The 26,165-nt window shown below is 35.5% G+C and overlaps 1 protein-coding gene across 20 annotated transcripts in view; it reads left to right on the top strand.

The window, feature by feature from the left end:
- The window catches only part of ADGRL3 (adhesion G protein-coupled receptor L3), a 540,567-nt gene that overhangs the window by 341,944 nt on the left and 172,458 nt on the right, over positions 1 to 26,165 (top strand). For all 20 annotated transcript variants that reach the window (XM_087716492.1, XM_087716493.1, XM_087716494.1 and 17 more), the window contains 4 exons: positions 1,504 to 1,607; positions 5,351 to 5,536; positions 16,552 to 16,590; positions 18,650 to 18,833. In XM_087716492.1, the coding sequence (XP_087572618.1) occupies positions 1,504 to 1,607; positions 5,351 to 5,536; positions 16,552 to 16,590; positions 18,650 to 18,833 (513 nt within the window). The remainder of the gene's footprint in view (positions 1 to 1,503; positions 1,608 to 5,350; positions 5,537 to 16,551; positions 16,591 to 18,649; positions 18,834 to 26,165) is intronic.

A 26,165-nucleotide genomic window follows, 5' to 3' on the forward strand; every position in this document is an offset into this window, starting at 1 on the left:
TTAATATTAAATACCTCTTTCCCACTAGATTGGTATTAAAAAATCAGACATTATTTGCTTTTAAGATCCAAATCAGTAAATTGGAATTAAAACACAGCTGCTCCTGTTTTAACATAACAGTGAGTGAAAGAATGGAGGATGGAATACTTTAATAGAGTCAGTGATTATATTTTTTAAATAACTTATTAAATTGCTATCTGAGGGTTCAATTTTTTTCCATGAAAAAATATGTTTGAATTTTCAACATTTTCATTTTAATGTAAAGATTGGCATGCAGAATTATTTTCAGTTTGTTTTTCCCACAATTTCAATTATGGGAAACCATCCCTTTTTGGCTTCTGGCTTATTGTTATACATCAAGTGCCCCTCTGTGTAGTTTTTCTTAAGAGTGTATCAGTTACAAAAGTCTATGGCTTTATTTACAGTATCTAAAGGGTTTTTTTGGGGGGGGGGACATATTTAAAAGTTATCCTTTCTACAAAATAATGTGGATTGAAAGGATTCATTCTGCCTTTCAATCACAAACAAGGAAGGGACTAAAAAAAATTTTAAAGCTTCCATATCATCTAAATTTAAGTTGAATAAAAATTCATTTCACAGATGCCTTTCATAAGATCGTCCATCATATGAGGGTGGAGGTTCATTCTCCAAGCTTGTGGGTTGGTTTTCAAAAGATAGGTTACTTCTTCAGCGGAATTTGGGGGATGTCAGTGTCAGTATTCTTCTGCTTATAAGGCTTTGTGTGGTCAGTGGGTCTTGTGATGGTGAGGTAGCATCAGGTGAGGGTTCTTTTGATGGGTCTTGTCAGTTGTGGGTATGTCAAGTGAGGGCCTTGTGTTGGGTCAGCTGTAGATCACCAGTGAGAGTCTTGTGATGGGTTTTGTGACGGGAGGTTATGTCAGGTGAGGGTCATTGCTGGTTGGGGGGTTGGTTGAGGGTTACTGCTGTCTCTGGTTGGCAGTGCGGTTGATTTGAATTCTGAGGGGTTCATAGGTTGGTTGTAGTTCAGTGTATCTGTTGATGGAATTATTTGTGGTGTGCCAGGCTTCAATGACCTCACGAGCAAGTGGTAGCGTGGCCAATGATTCCTGTATTTCTCCAATCAAACTGTGCCATCACCCATCATATGCTTAGTAATTTCTCTTTTCGTTCACATTAAGCCCTATAATTCTGTGACTGTTTTTTCAAACTCTGGGAGATGCCTCCAAGAATTCACAGCCTATGTAGAATTCTGGACTTCAAAGTAGCATTCTGTGCCAGGAAGTTTCTTTTGCATTGTCTCAGTGATAGTATGAGTTTTCAGCCCAGATAGTTGTATCAGAAATCTAGATATATAGGTAACCAAACAATGTTTTTTTCTGGCTCACAATTATATTCTGGCTCACAATGATATTTTTCTAAGATATAAATTAATGCCTGGACTAGTAGGAAAAGAATTCTCTTCTTCAAAAAGTTATCTTATTGATTATTAATTCAAGCATGACATTGTCATTATAATTTCAGGCGTTTCGACGTTCCTGTGCCTTGCTCCTGGTGGAAACTGGGATCCTCAAGGGCCAGACCTCAGCAATTGTTCCTCACTTTGGGTCAACCACATCACTCAGAAGGTAACTGTTCACTTAGACGTGATATATTTGTGCTAACAGTGTATGTTACAGTCACTCTGCATTCATTTAAAAACAACATTTTGTAATCAAAACTTTGAATAAATCAAAGCAAACCACTGTATGCAGCAAAAGGAAGAGCCCTGGTGAACTATGTTAGATAAAGGTATAAAGGAGGCTGAAGATCAGTTTCAGCATGACTTAAAGTTAGAGCAAGTACTCCGTGAGAATAATCAGAAATGTGAATCTTTGTAACTCTAAAATCTTTTAGAAGTGATGTTTTATTATGTTAAAAAAATCAGAAACTAACACATGGATGAAAAATACTTTCAGATTTTATTAGTATGGATGTTAGCTGGAGAATGTATTTGTTATAACCACTAGTCACAATGCACATATACAACATTTCAGGAGCACATGAAATAGTGTCGAAAATAAGTACTTCGTGCAGTTCCTACATTTTATTGCCCTTTGATATCATACTTTATTACTCTTATTTTAGTTTTGTTCTCAGTAAAAAAAAAAAAAACTGATATCTTATGCTGTCAGCATAATACTTCAAGCATTTCATTAAGTGAAATATGACTAAATAAGGACATGTTTACAGCTTCAGTTCCGGCTTTGTTTGGATCTTTTCCCATATTCTGTCTTCTAGAAATGGAGGAATGGAATTTTTCATATTAAAGTAGTTTCAGTTTCAAAGAACTGCATTATATTAAGTAATCTAATCTTTTCGGGAAATGGATTGAAATGCCATTTAATTACTCAATTTTAAAATGATGTTATGATTGGTAATTTCACATTATAAAATGGATAAAGGCATTCTCAAATCCTTTTCAAGTTTTACAAAACTGCTATAAACTATAACAGAATAACAGAGTTGGACGGGACCTTGGAGATCTTCCAGTCCAAACCCCTGGCTCAAGCAGGAGACCTTATGCTATTATTTGTGAAATAAACCGAGCAGTTCTTCTAATATTCATTCTTTTCTTCAAGGATTTAACATTTTTTATAGTATTTCATATCAAGTAGCCTCTAGTGGCTCCTTTTAAAATATACTACACTTGACTTATTCTGTAATTGAGGTGTTATCATGTTTGAAAAGTGGAGGAATAGTTTTATTAATTTAGTTGCTATGGGGATTGTGTCTCCAAACATCAGTCATGCTATATTTTTAGTGTCTTTATATTTTGATACGATTTCATTATTTATAATATCTATCAAAATTGTCCTTAGTCAATGGATAAATGACACTATTCCTCAGATGCCTCCAGATATAAGATTCAGTTTACCCAGTTTTTGGTGGGCCATTTGAAGAAGTTTTCTTGTACTTTGTTAGGCTCATGCACCATATATGTTATACCCAGAAATTGTTTACAGGGGACAATAAAATGGTGAGAGCAATTAGGTAACTGAATCTATGCCCCTTTTTAGGTCTATGTGATGTGTGAACACACCTTAAAAGGGAGCTGATCACCTGGTTACACCTACTTTTGATCACTCTTGTAGATGCTTCTATACATACACCTTGCTTCTTTTTCAATTAAGCAGTGATCATTGCAACCCTGATATTTTGTGATTTGGCTTCTTTAATTTCTTAAACAATTCGTTTTAAAAAAATCCCAAGTGAATAAAGCCACTGCCCACAGTTCGGTGGTTTTCGTAAAAATTAAACCTTAAAGCAGGGATTTGTGCAATTTGTGATCTTCAGATACTTCCAGAAGCCCCTTATGATCAACAGAGAAAGAATTTGAGGACTATAGTTCAATGTCATCTGAAGACCACAGATTCATCATTCTTGGCTGAGACTGCAATCCTATTTAGACCTACTTAGAAAAAAGTTCCCTTGAAATGAGCGATGCATATCATATAAATAACTATAGAGTTGAATTCTTTTGCAACTTCATCTATATATATAAAAGTGAAAACTATTCATGTCGCCATCATGAAATCTCCAGAACCATAAAGCCTACAAACTTGAAATGTGGCACGTATGTTCCTCTTGGCTTCTAGGTGCTTGCTTAGAAAGGATTTTTCAAAATGACAAAATCATTAGTATTTCTTGTATTATTAACACACTCTGATGCTAAGGAGTTCTATTCCCCACTCCCCACCTGAAAAGATCTCTGTTCCAACAGCCAACAGCGTGATTCATCCAGCCTGTGGGCTGGGAGTTTGTAGAGGATCAATGGGGCCACTCTGAGGGAGAGAAGATGATAGGATAAGGGAGGCTTCTGTAGGGCAAGGCTGAGGGAGAGAAGGGGATAGGATACGAGAGGCCTCTGTGAGAAAGCATGAGGGAGAGAAGGGGAGAGGAGAGGATGATCATAACTACTCATTAATTTTCAAGCTGCAAGTGTCGATTTATCAAGCCCGATCACATAGTTTCATAGCGGAGCACAGGTATTCAGCTAGTTTTATTATAAAACAAATATTTGGTATGTGTTTTACCTATACCTTTTTCAATCTATTTTCTTTCCCAAAACCAGGATATTTTTTTAAAAATCCAGTACTTCATATAGTTTCCTGTTCAAAATATAGATCAGCTATTTCTTCCTTAGTTCTTCTTTTAAACAAAGCAGTGCTGCAACAGGGCATTGCTTAGGGATTACCACAGAGATAATAATCTGTTTCATTTGTCCCAGGCAGAACACAAAATTTGTAGATATTATACATCTCAAGTCACTCCACTCTTCTTAATAATTTATATCAGGGTGATATGTACAGTACTGTCAACTTTTCAAAGAGACATACAGTATATATACAGATGTTACTTTAGTTCATGCTCCTTGTGTATGCGATTTACATTACTTCCCTCCCCTGAAGGTCTACAAAGATCTAGCTAGGTAGGTCTGATGGTTCCCAATCAGGATAAAAGGAGTCACATACTGCCCCCAAATGGAGATATTGGTATTCCTGTTACTTCCTTCTTTCTCTTTTAGTTTGAATGGATTAGTTCAACTTTTTCATTAATTGCATGAAAAGAAATATAATTGTTGTTTTAATAATTGTCAATTATTAAAATTTGTATTATTAATTATGTTGGCTCAAAAAATTCAACACAAATTCAACACAAATAAGAAAGCTCTTCCCTGTGATTAAAACAAGCTGTACCAACACAGCTAAAGAGATCAAGATTTCTCCTTGTGAAAAAAAGAAATATACAAAAAACCTACTGAAATGGGTGAATGCCACAAATGTATGGGGCAGGAAGCACCTGTCTGTTCTCCGGGTGTGACATCGGAGCATTTTTTGAGACAGAAATTGTATGCTCTGGTGCTTTTCCTGAATCATGGGAAGGTGTTGTGGAAAGCAATTTTTGATGTTTAAGAACTGACAAATAATCTGATGTCTGCTGCGATTTCAAAATCTAAGTACGTAAACTTCAGAATATGCTTATTTTAATAGATTATGGTATCCCTTGCAGCTCTAGCAGGAAAATCTATTGCCCTTGCCATTTTAGGGAATTCATGTAGATTTTATTAATATTTAAAGCATTTATGTTTGACATGAATTCTATTCAAAGAACATTTCACACAGAATTCCAGAACTCCAATGACTTAGTTTAGTCTTTTGTTTTAAGAATTATGGTGGCCTAGCAAATGCTTCAAGCCCTTTCAAAACCTTGAAAGCGCTATATTGTTATTGCCAATATCAGCTGGGCTACTTTTAATGTTCCCTCATCATGAAACATACATTTCTCTTAGGCTAGTCCATAAAATATCTTGTTATGTTTTCAACCACAGTTGAAATCAGGAGAGACAGCTGCCAATGTTGCTAGAGAACTTGCTGAACAAACAAAAAGCCACTTGCATGCAGGGGATATCACTTATTCAGTTCGTGCCATGGACCAGTTGGTGGGATTATTGGACGTGCAGCTTCGAAACCTGACACCTGGTGGAAAAGACAGTGCCGCACGAAGCTTAAACAAGGTAAGACTCAGCATCTTCTAAACTCATGATTGTAGCTTGGGCATTTAGCCATGAGAATTCCTCTGTTCTTATTACTGGGGATGGGGCATTCTGACCCTTTTTAATACAGCTTTTTGCTATTTGTGAAACCAGTTGCTCTCTATTTATATAGCTGTTGTTTCAGAAAATATCAAGATAGGGATTTTCTAAACTTTAGTTTCTATGGATTGTAGGAATGAATATAAGTAGTAAATGTATTAATCCAAAAAAGGTCTCTATTTTCAATTCCCCTTTCCTGAGTTCAAAATAAAATAGAGTTTGAGTTTTCCCTTTAGAATAGAATAGAACAGAACAGAATAGAATTCTTTATTGGCCAAGTGTGATTGGACACACAAGGAATTTATCTTTGGTGCTTATGCTCATGTACATTAAAAGACAAGATAAATTCGCCAAGAGTCATAAGGTACAGCACTTAATGATGGTCATAGGGTACAAATAAGCAATCAGGAAACAGTGAATATTAATATAAATCGTAAGGATACAAACAACAAAGTTACAGTCCTGCAGTCATAAGTGGGAGGAGATGGATGATAGGAACAATGAGAAGTCTAATAATAATAGTAATGCAGCCTTAGTGAATGGCTTGACAGTGGTGAGGGAATTATTTGTTTAGCAGAGTGATGGCATTCAGTAAGAAACTGTTCTTGTGTCTAGTTGTCTTCGTGCACAGTGTTCTATAGCATCATTTTGAGGGTAGGAGTTGAAACAATTTATGTCCAGGATGCGAGGTGGGGTCTGTAAATATTTTCACAACTCTTTTTTTTGAATCGTGCAGTGTGCAGGTCCTCAATGGAAAGCAGGTTGGCAGTAATTGTTTTTTACCCACTTTTTAACTAGAAGGCATACGATTGATTATAGTAATTATACAATTTCCACCCATTCTATAATTAACCATTTATCTGGTGGTATGTCTTTCTTCAGTAGACCATATAACAATTTACTGGAGTCTAAAAATATGCATTAGTTTCTCCTAGAATAGCTATTGTTACATATGACATTACAGTATAAAAATAATCATATTCAATTAGCACTGGAAATAAAACCTGGTCAGGTAACAAAAAAACTGCAAGCAAACAATCAAACTCAAAGACCACCAAGAACTCTACCATTCAGCCTTGAGCTACATGTAATTCTATTGGTAGATAATCCTTTGGGTTTCTTAGGTACCTTTTATTTTTGTGAATGACAGAAACAGAAACATAATATCAGGATAACCTATGCTGTAAAAATAGTTTGACTATCTACATCATATTGAGGAAACTCCAGTTTTTGCAGCATTAGAGAATGCTACTGAAGTTTTTCCCCCCTTACTTCTACAAATTCCCCCCTCCTGCCCCATTCTTCACTTTCCTTCTCCCCAAGAACAGTTTCCAATGATTACCATGTGAGAAAAGGAAGAGGACTGCAAACAAAAAAGTTGCTGTCTGAATTTCTAGCTCTGTGTAATGAGGTTCTGAATATATAGTATATGACATTTTTCTGGTTGAAACTAATGGAATTTGAGACCCAAAGCATTTGGGAGATTGGAGAATACTAAATTGCAGTGGCAATGTAAACACCATGGAAGAGCTCTGGAAACTTATTAATTCTTACCTTTTGCCTTTTTCTCCAGCTGTCATTCTTCTCCTGCCCTTTGCATTTATAGGAAAGGGGTGGGGGAGATATTCCTAGGACCTGAAGCGCAAAATGATGTACTTGCTTGCTTGCTTTCTGGATTTCTAATAACCTTCCTCCCCTTTTCCAAACCTGTTTTCATTGTCAATTTTGAAGATCGTTTTTCCCCCTTTCTTCCTCTTCATACTGCTGTGTTTATAGCTGAATCTATAGCTATGCTATTGTGAGACTAATTATATAAAAAGTGCAGTGTGCCCCAGATATGCATTTGATAACTCCAGTAATAAGTATTTCTTTATTAGATTCATGTTGAAATGGAAAAGTGAAATCACTGCTTCATATCAAAACTGAGATAGACATAACAGACTAGCATATTATAGAAAAGACTAGGTTAGAATTTCATTATTAAGGAAAATTTTGTTCATTTACATGGAGAAACATTCAATTTCTCTACTATCTACAGCAGTGGTTCCCAAACTTGGCAACTTTAAGACTTGTGGACTTCAACTCCCAGAATTCTCCAGCCAGCAGAGCTGGGAGTTGAAGTCCACAAGTCTTAAAGTTGCCAAGCTTGGGAACCACTGATCTATAGGAATCAAGTACAGCTTGAGGTAGAACTGTTCAGAGATTTTTCAGGCCAATATAATCAAAATGTTGTACAATATCTAAAATAACATATTATAATTAATTGTTGAAAGCATTGTAGGATTTATTCCACAATCTTTTCAGATCAGGGATTAAAAATGGCAAGCAGTATAAGAGTAGTTCAACAGTGGAACTAATTGCCCCAATGCAGGGTTTCCTTTCCATTGTTTGAGCTCCAGCAGAGTTGAAGCAACCATTCACCTGGGATGCCTGAATTCGTATCCCCTCACTGAACAACATTGGTCCCAACTACTTATCTAGTTCCTTCCGACTCTAGAGATCTATGTTTCCTTAGGTATTCAAGTCCAAGGTTTATCTGCAGACCAACATCACCTTCTTGTACTGATTCCAGAAGAAAAAGAGGTGCTATCTTGAAGACTTGTTATCTGACTTCTGCCCAATATTAATCAAATATTGGTAATATTTGAGAATATGGCAGAATTTTCACTTTGATGTCATGATATTGCACATTTAATCATTTTGCATGATCATAGTTAGGAACCATACTGAAGATCAGCTTTTTTCAATGTGATCTACAAATGTGATCTTCAATGTGATCTAACCTAAGCTCCCCGTTGGGAGTACGTTCAGCGAAGCGTTGTGAGAGTTGTGTTGGAGAACACACAAACCAGCATACAGAGACACTGCAGTTTAAATAGGCTTTTACTTTCATGGAAATAGAGGTATCAGAGTCCATCAAACAGTCCAAGTCGTACACGGATAATTCAGTCAGTCATCGATGTCTTTCAGTTAAGGGATAATCCAAATAACATAGTCCAGTAACATATAATCAGTCCAGTAATCAAAGTTTGCGAACAGTTGCAAAACTTACAATAGCTCACGGCACTTCCAGATCAGCCCAGCATCTAACAGACAGAGAGCTAACAGTCGTTATGGCTCCCTCTTATGGTCAATTGAGGAAAACAGCACCCAATCACAGTTTACAGTATGCTTTAAAGCAGTGTTTTTCAACCTTTTTTGTGCAAAGGCACACTTTTTTCATGAAAAAAATCACGAGGCACACCACCATTAGAAAATGTTAAAAAATTTTAACTCTGTGCCTATATTCAATATAGGTGGGTGTTTTTCCCACGGCACACCTTACACTATGTCACGGCACACTAGTGTGCCGCGGCACAGTGGTTGAAAAACACTGCTTTAAAGAAACAGGTATAGCATTGTTACATGATTTATATATTGCCAACCCAACCGTTAGATTATATTCCTAACAACTCCCATGTGGCAAATAATTAAATAAAATAGATAAAAAGCATTCCTGACTACAGTCCCCATTTGAAAAACCTGAATACAATTAGAACCAAATAATTAATTCAAAAATAATTAACCTCTGAGGCTACTTAGAGCTTTTGCTGTAATCCTCTTCTTGTTTCTCCATATAAGTTACTTAATAATGTGACGAGGAAAGGTTTAAGGAAGCCTTTTGCTTCCTGACAATTTTACTTGCTATTGTACAATGTAGGGTAGCAGTAGCATAATTTCCCAGTTAGCATTGTTCATTCTGTTATTTAATTCTGTTATTTAATTAGGTCCTCCTTGAAATCAGTGATTCAAGTACCAGTGTGCCCACTAGTTTTTTATATCTATTCTAATTGTGTGAAATAATTCATTGCATTTGGTTATTAAGAGATGATATTCCTCTTGTTGAAATCCATGAGCAAAAGCCAAACTTGAAAAAAATCAAAATATTTTTATTCGGTTATCCCTGAAGTTGCTAAGCAACCAAAATGTCAATTAGTTTCCTTGGGAGTAAATATTGACATACTGACCTTCAGATTTACTGGCTTCACAGCATTTACGCATCCTATAGGGACCAGCTTGTTCTTTTTTTAAAAAAAATAAGAGGTTCCACTACCCTTGGTATTATTTTAAGTTTTACAATATACCAGAATTATATTTAATAGCAGTAAAAATTTATTTGTCTGTAATACATTTATCTGGAATACATGTGGCTGTAGCTCATTAAAGGATACATCTTTTAATAGTAGTCTGAAAAGGTGCTACCAGACTCTTTTGGATCTCTTTGGAAATATATATATTCATGGCCAAAGGAGGCAAATTTTTTAAAAATTAGGATTATTATTTTTTGCTAATTCTTTTTCACATAAGGAAGAAATGGAGGAATGATGCAATTCTAGAATAAGTGGCAGTTATGCTTTGGGTTCAGTTACGATTGCAGCCATAGGATCCCTATTAGAATCATTTTAATCTAGAGCAGGGATCTCCACTTTAAGACTTTTGGACTTGAACTCTCATGGCTGCCTGAGGAATTCTGGGAGTTGAAATCTACAAGTCTTAATATTGCCAGGTTTGAAGGCCCCTGATCTAGAATAAGCTAGAATAAAGCTTTGCACATCCATCTATTACCTAAACATACTAATATGTTCTTCAATTATCAGGAATTATCATTATCTTCATTACCTCAGTGAGACACTTAAAGAAGTTGCTGGTTAGTGCAAGAATAATATTGTTCAATATGGAAGGGTAATTCATTGAAAGATACTGTATTGTGACTCCCTTTCCCCAACTGCTAGCTGATAGGTAAAAGATCCCCATTCCAAAAGACAATATTTCGTATTATTCACTGCACTTAAACTCTTGCTGTTGATGTTACTTGGACCAATCATGTGGGGAAGAAAAGGCAATTTGTTCCGGAAGCTGTGTAATCGTTTGGGAGATGCAGAATAAAGAGACTTGAAGGCCACACATGGTCGCCCTGGGACTTCAGTTTTCCTTTTCCTGCTTTAAGACAAAGCAATATATCAGTTCAAGAACAACATTTTAACACAATTTGTTAATTTTAATAAGTTTAGTAGGCATTCTATTTCACTATTCCAGTCTCCGCTCTCCCTTCTCCAGACATAGGAAAGGACTGAGATAATCCTATGGCACAGATGTAGAGGCCTTCCAGAAACTATTAAAGGGAAATTACAACCCACTGGGATACTATTTTGCAATTCTATGGTGGCAAATGGTGGCAAAGCAATTAGTTTTAAAAGAAAAGAATGCAAATAAAGAAACTTCTGTGTTACTACCATCACCTGCTAAGATAAGTTTCCTCCAGGGCATACAATTGTTTACATTTTCTATTCTTTGTGTCCCCCAAATCACTATTATGCCTTTTCCTCCCTCTTCTTCTCTTCCTCTTATTTCCAAGAATCACACAGCACAGAAAATGTCAGCAGAGCTGTAGCTGAGACACTGGTTCATTTTGACTAGCTCACACTTGATTTCAGGATTTTGTATAAGTTTGATAAATTTGTCTATTCATTTTAGGCCTCCGTGTAGCAAATTGTCCTTTCTTTCAATCCCATTTCTTTCAGAATCTCACTCTATAAATATATCTTCATGGGACATTCATTATTCTGAGCAAACATTTTGTTTCTAATCATATCATAATGATATTTAGGATACCAAGTATATATTTTGGATTTAGAAACCAAGAAAAATATAATTAAAAGTAAAGAAAGGAAAAAAGGGGGGGGGAGGTAAAAATTTAAAGAAATAAGATATATAAAGAAATAATTTCCCATTCATCAAGACAAGTCAATAACTTACCACTTTCTCAAACAGTTCAACCAAAAATTTCTTCATCCCATATCTCATTTTTATCTATTAGCAGATAAAAAGCCTCATCATTTAATCAGTAAATATCCATTAAAAGACAAACATGCAATTTCATATTCTTTCCTTTAAACAATAGCTTATGATTGAACTTTTAGAGAAAATATATTATTTTCTCTAAAAGTACAGCAAAAAACTTTTTCTCATTTATTATCTCATATCTGTAAACAATTTTTAAAGCTTCATCAATTCAAACTTAATCAAGAAAAAAATCCATTGCTACTAAAAGCAATATATTGAAATTTTTGATCTTTAATCCTTTCAAATAATGCCCTACAAATTAATTGTTTTCATCTTCTCTCAGAAACTCCTTCCCAAGTTTAACACTCTCCTTCAATTTGAACACTAGAGCTTAACATTTTCTCTAAACATGCAACAAAAAACCCCTCTCATCTTTCATAAATCCAAAACAAGAAAGTTGTCTAAGTCACACTTATGAATAGAAATTCATATATCTAAAGTCAGTTTACTTTGGATATTTATGTGACCTTTTTAGCTATTAAAACATCTGCTCATTTCATCTGTAACATCTTGGCAAATATTGTAACCTGTCATTTTAAAATCCATATCCAAAACAGCCTGATTCTTAGGATTTCTATTCTATCTTCTCTTCTTAAATCTGTTTTTATAATAGTAGACCATCTTAAGAGAAGGTTCTGAGGTCATTGTTGCTAAATATCCTTGAATGTTTCCAAAATTAAAATAATTTTCTCCATTCTGTATTGGTGGGTGTCTTCTTTAATTATAATCTTTAGGTTTTTTTTCTTTCTTATAGCCTTCAGGGTTATCCTGTTTTCTCTAATCCACAACATTTTCCCATGGAAAGATTTCATACACATAAGACTCATTCTCTTCATATACTTTAAAAGGATTTTAAACAAACCTCAGGATTATGTAGATTTTTATAATTAGTTCCAAAATCTTATTTCCAGTCAATCTGGCCCCTTAGTTCATTTATAGCTATCCAAAATATGGATAAAGGGATCACTCCATTACTACTTATTTCCAAATAAAACATTTTTTTTCAGTTCTTAAATTTACATGAAATTTCTTTTGCTAAGGAAATCAGTGTATAAAATATGTCTTTCTGAAGGTTGTTAGTATCCAAAAAGCAATTTATAAGCTATTTCCAGAAGCGATTAAGAAAGGAAATGTGTGAACCAGTCTCCTTTTGAAGGGTCCAAATTGCAGCTTGGGCAAAACTGTCTCTCCTGCCTCTTAAACCCTCAAGAGAGATGCTTCACATGGTAAGACTATGTTATGGTCTCACCATGGGAAGCATCTACAATGAAGCCCAATGGGTGATCCGGGTCCTCCCCTTTATCAGAGAACAATTTTAAAGCGTCAATCCATTTATCATATCCTCATTTTGCCATGGTCATTGGCTCCATTGAAAGCAAAAATATCTTCAATCCACAATTTTCTCCTAGTTTAAATAATCTGATAATAATCCATATTACTAGTCCAATTACACTGATAGAATTTTTTTTTCTTTAATTCTGCTGGATAAGCTGTTAGTTAAAGGCAGGTTAGAACAAAATCTGTGAATTTTCTTTCAATGGCAATTATATATCAATAATAAAATAATAAATTTATATGATTATATACTTTTAAAAATGTATCAAAACAGATTTGGGAAGTTTTGTTATTCTTTATTTACCCTTTATTTAAGCCACCTAGAGTCACCTGTGGGGAGATGGGAGGCAAAAATGTTTAATAAATAAACAAATAAATACAAATCTATTTTCCTGGATTTTCTTCTATATCCCTCTCAATGAAACAGCTAACAATTTTGGCAAGGATTTTCATTGAGGTACAGCTGTGTGAAAAAGTCTTGCACACTTTACGGTTTATGACATTTTTTGGATAGGTCATTGATTTTATGATATTTTATGTTAGCTGCTATGAAATATTGTTATATTTGAATAAATACTAGTGGTTCTTAAGTGATTTGGTGCAATTTTGTGCTGTTTGGATAGGGATTGTAAATTTTCTGGCATGCTTCAATGCATGTTTACAATGACTATGAAAACAGGTTAACTGATGCATACCCAGTGGCATACGTGTTGCAATTACTTAGGCGATGGTAGTTTTTTGTTAACATTTTTGTTGATTGTGGCCCTGAAAAAGACTGTTTAGGACTGTTTAGGTAACCAAACATGGTTACCAATATGAAATTGGCCAGCCCTTATTGCTTATCACTAGGTGGCATCTCTTCGGCATAGACTGTATAAGCCTTTGCATGTGATCTTTGGTGACAATGTGGTGCCAGGCTGCAATAGTGGATTCAATCAGCTCCTGCTTGGTCTTTGGATGCTTCTTGCTTATTTCGTAACTAATCTTGGCCCACAAGTTCTCAATTGAATTCAAATCTTGGCTCTGAGCTGGCCAATCCAGGAATCGAACACCATGCTTCTTCATCCACTACTGGAAGGACTTGGCTCGATGACTACCATTGTCATCCTGGAAATAAAAGTCCTTCCATACAAGTTGCTGAGCTGAAGGAAGCATGGTCTTTTCCAGGATTTCAACATACTGCTTGGAATTCATGATTCTTTGCACGATTTGTATCCAACCAATACCAGAAGCAGTGATACAGCCCCAGATCATCACATGCAATGGATGCTTCACAGATAGATTCAGGCAGTACGGCCTAAATTCTTCAGCTGGAAATCTTCTGACATATTATTGCACTGATTCCCAATCAAGTAGAAATTGCTCTCATCACTGAAGATGACCTTGCTCCACTGTTCGTTGGTCCACTTGGCATACTTCTTGGCTCACACATGTCGATGAGAGTGGTGAGCATCTGTGAGCAAATATTTACTTCGAGCCCTGCAGCCTTTGAGCCCTCTGGCAAGCATCTGTGATGCACTGTGCTTGTGCACACTTTTCCATCACATGTTTCACCCCAAATTCTTGTAATCTGAGGTGAGGTGAGTTTCCTATCAGCCATCGAAATGCATTGCAGAGCCCAATCTTGCCGTTTTGTTGACTTTCTTGGTCTTCCAGAGTGGAGCCTGTCATCAACTGAACCAGTTATTTGGTATTTTTCAACCATTCTGCTCACTGTGGTGGGAAGGCATTTCATTCTCTTGGCTATTTCTGTACAGGAGTAACCCTATCATGAAGTACAATGATGCGGTGCCACTGCTCAGTACTGGTGAAAGCAAAGGCCTTCATCCTTGTCCGCAGCCAGAGCTAAATTAAATTTCTCAATGGTTTTCATGCCTATTTATAGTCAGAGAGTATGACAACATTGATTGGCTCATAGATTTAGCCTCTGTGCATTTTGATTGGTCAGCCAGAGCTCGCTACTGATTGGCTACTTTCGATCCCAACATTCTCGAAAATTCAAGTTGTGTTTGTTTTAGCACATAAACTCACTCAAAACCTTAAAAAAGATTTTGGTTATATTAATAAAAATTATGCATCTCAATCTGACTACAGAAATTTTAATCAAAGTACTAATTTTGTGTGTTTTCTATGAGTGAAAAGTTGATTAAACATGTAAATACAGCTTAAAACTGAAAGTGTGCAGGACTTTTTCACACAGCTGTAAATGGAATTTGTGTACATCTGTATAGTATATCCAAGAAAGAAAATATTCAGTTTGTAACAGTTTTATATGAGTGAAAAGTTGATTAAATATGTAAATACAGCTTAAAACTGAAAGCGTGCAGGACTTTTTCACCCAGCTGTAAATGGAATTTGTGTACATCTGTGTAGTATACCCAAGAAAGAAAATATTCAGTTTGTAACAGTTTTGCAACTTCTTTATCATTCATATATAACAAGAAAATGATAATTTACTCAGTTTAATATATTTTGCGAAGGTTTTTTTTTTTTTTTTGCCAACATTGAATTATTTGTACATTTAAAAGATGAATACTTCTGAAACAACATTGCATATACCCATGGTCTATGGAAGGCAGTCTTAACAAGTCTGGATGGGAATACCGGATTAGTTCTCACTGTGAATGCAACACTATTTGTGTTTGCACTCCTGGACATTCTGGTGCAATGCAAAGCACTTTCACTTTTGAGAATATTTCCATGTTACTGGGGGGGGGGGGGCGATGAAATTTTAAAAAATATACATTGTAGAAAAGCCACCAATTGTTAGATCCAGTTAGATCCATTGTCTGATAATCTACTATTTCCACAAGATCAAGGAATAATGATCTCCCTTGAAATTTGGGACTTTCCAAATGCTATAATGGAAGCATATTATTTTGAACCACTATGATTACTGTAGTGGGTCTCTTGAATAATGACCAAGTAATTTATCTGCTTTAAAAATATTTTATAGATACTTTCAAAAGCTCTGCTCTTTTTGTTGCTTTGTTTCTGATCACTCAAATAGTCTCAACTAAATTCACTTAAAGAGATTTTCTAAATTTGAACAACACTCATGCTGTTTCTAAGTTTTTTATGTTGAGAGAGAGAGAGAGAATAAGTAAATGTAACTGTAAGCTTGTTATTGCTTCATAAATTATTACCATAGATATATTCTTTATAAGGACTACTTAAATTTCTCTAAAATAAGTTAGTTTAGCATATTGTAGTTGAGTTTATTTATTTATTTTAAAAGATGTACAGTAATTAGATAATTGGCAAAAACTGCAGGTTCTCTTAAATTCTATTCTGATGAGTGAAGTTCTATATTTGCCAAGAGACTGATTGAGACTATTGAGTTATAAGAGAGGACATTCCCTGTGGCAGAATCCTAACTAAAAATTCTAAATCCTGAATTTTTGCTTGGTTTTAGTATACCATAAACATTGCTTTGTTGCTTAATTTTAAGTGTTAAATAACTTAAACAGTCTTAAAAATAAAGAGATATCTTTAGGATAGAAAGATTTGAATAGAAATCTATAATGTCTATACTTTATCTTAATAATTTTAATAACTTAATATTTGTAAATGGTGTTTAGTAGTAAAATGCCTAGCTTAAAGTCTATAATATTATTAAGAAAAAAAGTACTCTTGTGTCATTGTTTTATATATTTTGTTTTCTCCTGATGCTAATTTGTTAAAATTCTGTTTTCATAACTGCCATCTTTGGGAACCAGCTTCAGAAACGGGAACGTTCTTGTAGAGCTTATGTCCAGGTATTTTCCATTTTCTCATTAAATATATCATTGTTTTCTCTGCTTTTTTTACTACTATTATTATCTACTACTAATAATATTATTAGAAAAATCATACAACTCAAGAAAAATAGGTAATTGTCTAGTCTAGGGAATCATTAATAAAAATAGGGGAAAGAATAATAAAAAAATCTTGTTGAAAAGTGGAATGTATTGGAAAGTATAGATCTGATCAAAGAAGTCCTAATAACTGAAGTGATTATTTCTGCAGCAACATATTCTTTAGAAAATGCTATCACAATAATGCTATCACCCAATGGTTTGGGTGATTTCAATTCTTCCCATTTTCACAAGTGAATGGCATCACATTTTTTATATGTGAGATCTGAAAATCAATTATCACATGATTATATATTCTAGAACCTATATAGCTACCTGTCAACCTGTCTGTCCTGATTTTTCTTTTTTTTATACATTATATTAATATTAAAGTATTAAAGTATTTTTCACATGATGAAAAATAAACTGCTGATTCCTGGAATTGTCTTATGAGCTACATAGAACACAAAGGTTGTCCATGATATTCAGATATCCATACTTTATAAAACACATACAAAATATCATATCAAGGATAATTTGCTGAAATTTTACAAATGGTTTTGCTCTTTAGTGATTGTTAAAATTAAATTAATTTAATTAAAATTAAACCTCCCTTAATTGTTTAAGAAAAGATTTGCCCATTCCCATTCTTCTTTTCCAGGAGACAAAATGCTGCTTTGAAAATGCTACTATGGGTATGAGTGCATAATATCTCTATAAATATAAGCACTCTGAGGGAATCTTGAAAGGAAATAGATATGTTTAGAACTAAATAAATATGGGGGCCAACCAATAAGTGGAGAGTTGTCAGAAGCAGTTTGTTTTTTTAACTTTATTTCCATAGGACATCCTGATTCCTTCAGTTTTCACTATTTTTCCCCTGTTTGTGCCGAGGGTGGCACATTTGCCATGTCGCAAACTTCAATATCCTGCAATATCTTGATTGTATATACAGAGAGTATCGAGCAGCAATTTTATTTCAGATAGTGTTTTCCATAAAGCTTCAGATCATCCATGTAAAGGAAGTGGGATAGCATGGCAGATGTTTTTGATGTTTCATAGCAATGGCCTTGGCTATGGACTTGTTCAGTATTGTTGACAGAAGAATCAGTGCAATGACAAACAATAGTAATCATAGTGAATCTCCTTAAGAGTCCTCCCTTAATGTTAACCTCTTTCGATCTATCACCCTTGATCAGCAACTATGTCTTCCATTGTGCAATTGATTTTTGCAAAAAACTTCTGTTTCTCCCGATTCCTTTTATTTTTAGGCACTTGATTATTCAGTCATGTGACAGGAGTCGAATATCTTTGCCATAATCATGCCAAGCTACATTCTAGTTGGTCTTACTTCTCTTGCAGTTTTCCAAAATTATCTTGTCAATTAGAAGCTGATCTTTTGTTCTTCTGCTGTTTGGGCAGTTTCTTTTCTGCTTAGGTAGAAAGAGGTTATTTGCAAGTAGATGCTATTGAATTACATCAGTTATTATTCTTACCTGTTTTAGTTGAACATACACAAAGTATATTTTGATTCCAGGATTAAGAATTAAACTATAAAAGCACACAGCTAATTAAAGACTGGTTCCATCTTAAATGTTGGCTTTGATTTATAAAGGATGAGGATTACACTTGAAACTAAAAGTGGAGGTCCATTGAGGCTGACATATACTGTAAGCAAGCTCATATATAAGTGTCTCTGTTTATATTGTAAAGATTTTAAGATGGGCAATTTAACATGTATTAATTTTTACTCTTTTTGGTTCACAATCATAAATAAGATAATTTCTCTTTATTTATTAAATACCTCCTGATTAATTTGAAAGGTGTTATTTTTGCTCCCATGTAACTGCTCATTTTTAAATCTTCACTAACATTTGAGAACAGTAGTCTGTTACACTGGAAAATCTGATCATTGCTTGTTATGTTCCTTTTAAGGAATGGAAGGGGTTTGCCAAAAATCTATATTTTCTCTCTTTCACAGGCCATGGTTGAAACAGTTAATAACCTTCTGCAGCCACAAGCTCTGAATGCATGGAGGGACCTTCCTGCGCGTGATCAGCTGCGGGCAGCCACCATGTTACTGGACACTGTGGAAGAAAGTGCCTTTGTGCTTGCAGATAACCTCCTTAAGACTGATATTGTGAGAGAGAGCACAGACAACATTCGTAAGTAGCAAAAATAACCTGGGGAAAATACATTTCAGTTCCATCTTATTTAATTTTTTTAGAACAATTAGTCTATTATTTGTATGTGATAGATATATGGGAGAACTCACTTCTACAAATCTTTAATGAAACCTGACGAATACAGTGTTAAGAAGATAGTGTTACATGTTGTATTCTAGTTGGAATGAATGAAATATGATAGTCCATGCTTAGTGAAAACATCAAACACATTTCATGGGTTATAGAAACAGTTAATAAGATCAGTGGCATTTCCCAATAGTATTCTGCACATTTCTAAAAGAAATCATACTTATCATCATACTTGTTGTTTGCCTCATTTAACTAGCATAGGTATTTTGATACAAAATATATTAGGTAAATTCTTTCAGAAGACTAACAATTTACTGTTATCAAGAATGAAGGCATATCCAATAAGCAACCAAGTAACACAGTTCAGTAGATTCTTTGGAAATTATATTTATTGGAAAGGTAAAATACAAGTGTCAGTGGAGTCCTAGGCTGCATTAATAGAGGAATAGAATCAAGACCATGTGAAGCATTAGTACTTAAAACAGTACTGTTTTATAATACTTTGGTAAGGCCACACTTGGAATATTGCATCCAGTTTTGGTCACCATGATATAAAAAAGATGTTGAGACTCTAGAAAGAGTGCAGAGAATAGCAAGAAATGGGACTGGAGACTAAACTATACAAACAATGGTTGTGGGAATTGGGTATGTCTATTTTAATGAAAATAAGGTCTAGGGATGACATGATAGCAATGTTCCAATATCTAAGGGGCTACCACAAAGAAGAAGGGGTCAACCTATTCTCCAAAGCACTTGAAGACAGGAGAGGAAGCAATGGATGGAAACTAATCAAGGGGAGAAGCAATCTAGAACTGATGGTTAAAACAATTAATTATGGAATAACTTGCTTCCAGAAGTTGTGGGTGCTCTAACCCTGGAATTTTTATGAAGAGATTGGACAACCATTTGTCTGAAAGAGTATAGGGTTTCCTGATTGAGCAGGGGATTGGACTAGAAGACTTCCAAGGTCCCTTCCAATTCTGTTATTCTGGGTGTTAAACACTAAATAAATGAATAAATGACACAAGATTTGTGTAATGGTTTGTTGTTTCTATCCTATCTGTTACACATGGACTGATGCATTCAGAAATTGGAGTATTGCTCTACTTACTGATGTTACTATGTAGGAAAATAAAATTAAATCTGTATAGAAAAAATTACAGTGAGACTAAAGACTAAATAACTAAATTAAACATCTTAGACAGCAGTGCAGGAAATGGACTAGATCTTTGTTAAAAAGACAATGTTGTTTATTAGGCAAGGTAGAAAACTCATAGTGTTGCTTGCTTCCAAAGTCAGAAAGGATAAAGCAAGGCAATATATGTGCTCAATGATCAAATAATACTGCTTAGACTTGTAGACACCTCTTTAATACAGGTAGTCCTCATGTTAGGACAGTCACTTAGTGATGGTTCAAAGTTATGACACTTTCTCTCCCAAAAACATTTATGACCTGGTCCCGAAGCTATGTATGTTGCAGCACCACTACAGTCATTTGCCCTTATGACTGACCACAGATATGCTGCAGTATGCCCCCTGCCTATTTCTCCCACAGGGGCTTGGCCTGCTTTGCTAGCCCACTTGGTTCCACGTGCTCTTCTTCACCCCATCACCAATTGTTCATTTACCTTCAAAGATCTCCAGAGTTCAAGATGTTAAGGTAGGAAAGGCTGGGCCACATAGCAGAAAAGCAGCTGTCTTTTTTCTGGCAAACCTGTTTTTTCTCCCCCATTGCTAGCCTCTCCCCCACCATTAGCTCCACTAGTGCTAATTACACTAGTGGAATTAATGATGGGGGAGAGGCATATGCAGCCAATGGCAAAGCTCTCCTTCCAGCAGGCCTCTCTCCTCTTTGCAAAAGCATTTGTAGGAATGGGAGATCCACTGTGTTCCTTCATGAGGATGGTTGAATAACGGAAAGAACACATGGGTATTTGAAGTAGGAGATGAAAAGAATCAAGCCAGTGACCATGGACTATACCCATCATAAATTGATGCCCACCTGATGTTTTGCGCTACTGATTTATACCAGAGACAGCATTGCCATAGTAACCTGAGGAGGTGGAAATAGTACTCCAAAACATCAAGCAGAGACAATATGTTACAGAGTATTGCTACTAAACACCTTGCTAATTGCAATTGAGTCACAAGCCTGTTTTCTTCAGTGTGGAAATCTTGACATAGAAGCATGCACAGTTCAGATATTTTTTACTTGTAAACTGCCCAAAGTCAGTTAGGTGAAAAAGGTGATCTGGAAATTAGAGATAGGTAGATAGGGAGGCAGGCAGGCAGGCAGGTAGACTCATTCACTCACTCACTCACTCACTCACTCACTCACTCACTCACTCACTTAGTAACTAATATATTTGTTGCACCTCAGTTGAACCATTTCTATGCCCAGATTACCCGAATCTCCATTTTATAAGTACCAAAACTATTTCTAAAAGAAAATTGATTTCTCCCTTCTCTACTGAGGTACTTTTTACCATGTTTATTGAGAAGAGGAGACTGAAATAACATCTTTAAAAGAACCTTTGATATATGATATTTCAACAAAGGTATCATTTGGTAGAGGATTTTCTAAATAAGTTTTGGTTTTAATGCCATACCTGGATTGGAACCATACTTAGGAGATTTCAGCAGATATTATTTAAAAATGAACTTAGCTGCCTCATAAACATCTCTTGAGCTTTTGAATCTAGAACCAGTTTGAAGTGGCATGTATTAATCATGGTACATTTCAGGCCAACTGTCAATTGTATGCTTACATTTGCAAAGATATGGCATTCCAATAGCCACAGTCCGCTATTCTGTGGTTACAGACTGAATCATTGAGGCCATTAGTTTCTGGGACAGTAGTGGAGGCCGCTAGTGTTTTAATCATGGACTGTTAAAATACAATGAAGTGGCAGAGTTCAATGAGCTTTTTACCCCATTGTGTCCGAAACAATTCCCTCAGGCTGCATGGCTTGATAATTTGGTCTCAGGTGGCTCATGTTCCAAGAACATTATTAAACATGAATGCTACAATTCCTAGTTGCCAAGTTAAAAGAGATGAGATAGAAAAAAAATATGCCGATGGTCTCCTCATTAACCTTATTCCAGTGCTTGGAAAAAAGGTACCAGTTTGCCAGATTTGTCTGTTGCAATACCTGGAATTAGCTACTTTCTAGGACTTAATCAATCAATCAATTAATTAATTAACTAATCAGGAAGATTCTGATTAGTTAACTAATTCATCCCTAGTAAAAGTACATTCAAACATGTATCCATCTTTGCTGAATGTAGACATCATTTTGTATAAGATACATACCATATAATGGTTTTTTTTTAAATAAAATTGAGTGATGGAAGCGCCCATCATTCTAAACTCCCTGCTCCATGCAAGAATCCAAGTTAAACCACACCCAAAAGACAACGGTCTAGGAGTTCTACTTGGACATATTTCATGAGAGGAATTCAACATCTTTCCAATTATTAACTCTTAAAAGATTTAATCAAAACCTACTTTTTTATAACTCATACCCATTGTCCTTGACTTTCTTCAATGGCATCTTTTCAGATATTTGAAGAACGCTAGTGTATATTCACCACCACTACCACCACCACCACCACCACCACCACCAAATCAGTATTCCAGGTTGGATATGTTACAAAATAAAGTCAAGTCATTCCCATGATTCAGACATTGTGCTTCATTTGATTTGAAAATTTCATTTCCATTTCTTCCAATCACATCAAATTGCCAACCTATCTTCAGGTTGTAGTTAAGTACTGGTACAAAAAACATGGACTGATTGCCTCCAGTCATGGCCATCCTTTTCACTAATAGAAATTCTTCTTTCCTGAGCACTGAAGCCTGGAGTAGAATATTCATGATATGGGGGGAAAAAAACCCAAGAAGGATCAAATTAATTCTACCCTATCCGCTGGATGGTGCAGAATAATATTGCAGTAGAAGATTAAGCAGAGGAGGATCAACCAAAGTTCAGTGTTCTATTTTTCTCTGCCTGATAGAAAAATATATCAGTTTGTCTACACAGAACCCTCTATGACATGGGTTTCAAACTCACAGCATCATGTTGTTGTTACATCACATATTGTAACTTTTTTCCCCTTCGCTAAACTGGGGGTGGGCGTGGCCAGCACATGACGTATCTGGCCCGCAGGCCATGAGTTTGACATCCTTGCTCTATAATGTCTTAATTTAAATACAGTTGTTATTCAATCTCTTAGAACCAGGCTCTGGGAGAAGCTAGCTGTTTCTTCTATTTATGCCCCTTTTTTGTCAATTATGAAATTAAATAAGATGGAATCAAATTCATTGTAGTGCTTTAGGGCAGCAGTCCCAACCTTTGTGACTTGCCAGCCCAGCTTGGGACTGAGAAGGGGAACTGGGCCGTGCAAGGCCAATTTCAAATAGGCCACTCCCCTGTAGCCCAGCCACTTATGCAGCCTAATTCTGAATAGGCCACGACCTGGTAATGGGCTACAGCCCAGGGGCTGGGGATCCTTGCTTTAGGCTACCTATAATGTGCATTCATAAAGAAATGGTTGTGCAAGATTGCATTTTAGTGCCCCTACTTCCTAATTCTTATATTTGTTCATTAGTCTAGGTTTTAATAAAACCTCAGTTTCCTCATTCCCAGACATGCTCAGCAGTAGACCTCTTTTTGGCCTGTCTATTTAATAAATTTAAATGGCTGCCCATTTCATATACATTATGCAAGGCAGTGAACAATTAAAACAAATAAAAATACAGTAAAACGGGGATTTAAAAAGCAAAGAGTTGCCAAGAACCTTCATAACTTCCTACACTCAGATTTTTTATAAGTGGACAGTGCAGCAATCCTCCTTTTAGCATATATGGGCTTGAGACAGGGCCTCTGTACTCTTGTCCATTCTTGCAGTGGGGAACTAATCATTAGCTACAATAAAACTAAAGTAGACAACTTCTCCAAAAGATAAGTTATAGCTCTCATTCCTGGAAAATCAAAAGCTTCAGAATGTTTCAAATTAAGGTTTTTAAACATTTGGACACATCCTTCCAAACCATGATAACCTGGAATCATCAGCAAAGAGATGTTACTACTAGGACATATAATCTCTCAAACGCAATTCTGCATATTGCTAACTGCCGCAGCAATAACCATATTCCAGCTGCAATGGAAATCATCAGAGCCAGGATCATTAGCCACCTGTTATATATACATAGGTGCTTTTCTATTCCAAAACAAGTTCTAGTGATGTTATTCAATCAAAAATTTTGAGTGTTTGTGGCAAGTATCCCATTCTTTATCAAATTCCTTTCTGAGACTGGAATCTAGCCTAGTTGTCATGTGCCGTTGCTGCTTGAAATATTGGAATAAAATTCCCTTTTTTCTCCCCAACTCTGTGGCTATCTTTATCTTGCGGGATAATTTTATCTCCTCCAAATTGATGATACAACAGGCCTTCAACACTGATATTCAGTGTGACTTAAGGAAAACCCCATTCCTTTATGGACAGGACTTACGCAGGAGCTCTGTCATGTACAAAAGCTTTCATTTTTGTCTTTTACATATTTTTTGCCATTTAAAAGGAAGTTTCATTAATGTCTCTGAAGAAAATATATTTTGCACGTGTTGAATAAAATATGTCTCCCTTTTCATATGCTCTGATAAGGTTAGCTAATATCTTCTTAATCTATTCTCATGTCTGTTCAGAGGGGAAAACCTTTCTAGTGTTAGCTAATAACTCACCAAGTACTGTATCTGCTATGTATTGTGGCCATTATCAATGTTTTAGGGACTTACGTGTTTTGCAGTTTGGGTAACTGTGCAAGATCCAGTTTTGATATTGTTGCAAGCAATCAGCCTGCATCAGATTAATTCACTACTAAAACAAGAGACAGATGGAAATAGCCCCTTTTGCCCCAAAGAGAATGTTGTAGTCTTATACTATGTTGGTGGGAGTATAAAGCAATACAAACATTTAAACATTGATTTCATTACAAATAGAGCTTTTACTTGGTTCACAAGAACCATTTGAATTATTTTGTTAGCTTCATTAGCTTTCCTACAATGAATTAACTGATCATTGTGTGTTTGTGTGTGTTTGTGTGTGTATAGAGAGACAGATAGAGAGAAACTAGTGGACTCCTCAAGCAATTTATTCTATAGACATATCCTATGTAGATTATATGGTTCTGTTAGCTAGGATGAGTTGAATCTGTATTCTTATTCAGTGTGAATGAAGGAGATGAATTAGTTTTATTGATTGGGATAAAATTATGAACCTCCATTTTGCCAGATCAAATGAAGAGTTTCCCAGACGTAATAGGAATGTTATTGAATATTTGAAATCTATGGAAATATAATTTCTATTTTGTAACAAAATATTGCCTTATCATGGAAATTATGAATTTTGATATGGATTGGTTTGGTTATTTTGCTTGCATTTAAGGTTAAAATGATAAATTATAACTTGTATGGTGTTCATAAAAATAAGCTCTTTTCGAAGCGTATTTTATCCTTTGGAGAAGTATGCAGATACAGGGATATCTTTCTATCATGCCAAAAAGACAACTTCTATATTGGTTAAGATTCAAGAATATAGAAGATATTGCCACATTGAGCTTTATATGCAAGGAAATTCCTGTATCGCAGAACCTGAATATAAGCATGTTTAATTAATTATCTCTGCCTTGCAAGAGTTTGTGTTTATTTGCCAGCTAAGCAACTAAGACGAAGAATATTGTTACCTTTTTTCTTCTCTGGTTGTCACTGCATCCGTGCTTATGTTTCCGGGTGCAAGATTCTTGTTAGGGATTGACTTCCTTCTTCCAGCCAATTTTCCCATGTCCAATTTGCAATGGGAAAAAATGTTGGAAGGTAATGTTTGGTGAGCTCTTCACGCTTCCTACTGTTGTAGTAAATGAAGAACAAAATAGAATTTGTGTGTGTGTGAAAGTCTTTTGGAATGATGAGCATAGGTTTGGCGTCAGCCCGTATCATTTTACAGATCATCTCCAGTAGTTTGCTTTGGTCTGCAGGTTGCTTTGGTGCCTGTTTATTCAGCTAAAAACAGCCAAATCAAGCACTGGGAAGAAAGAGAATTATATAACACCTTAGCCTATTCAAAATCAGCAGAACAGACACACACACCCCAAAAAAACTGTTGTGATTTGAACAAACTGTTCTTTCTCCTGTTGTCCTATAATCCATGATCAATACATTGAATTTATACGCATTCCATTTTTCA

Source organism: Thamnophis sirtalis, unplaced genomic scaffold (assembly GCF_051295495.1).
Source record: "Thamnophis sirtalis isolate CommonGarterSnake01/CBP01778 unplaced genomic scaffold, rThaSir2_p1.2 scaffold_5, whole genome shotgun sequence".
In the NCBI taxonomy this organism is placed as follows: Eukaryota; Metazoa; Chordata; class Lepidosauria; order Squamata; family Natricidae; genus Thamnophis; species Thamnophis sirtalis.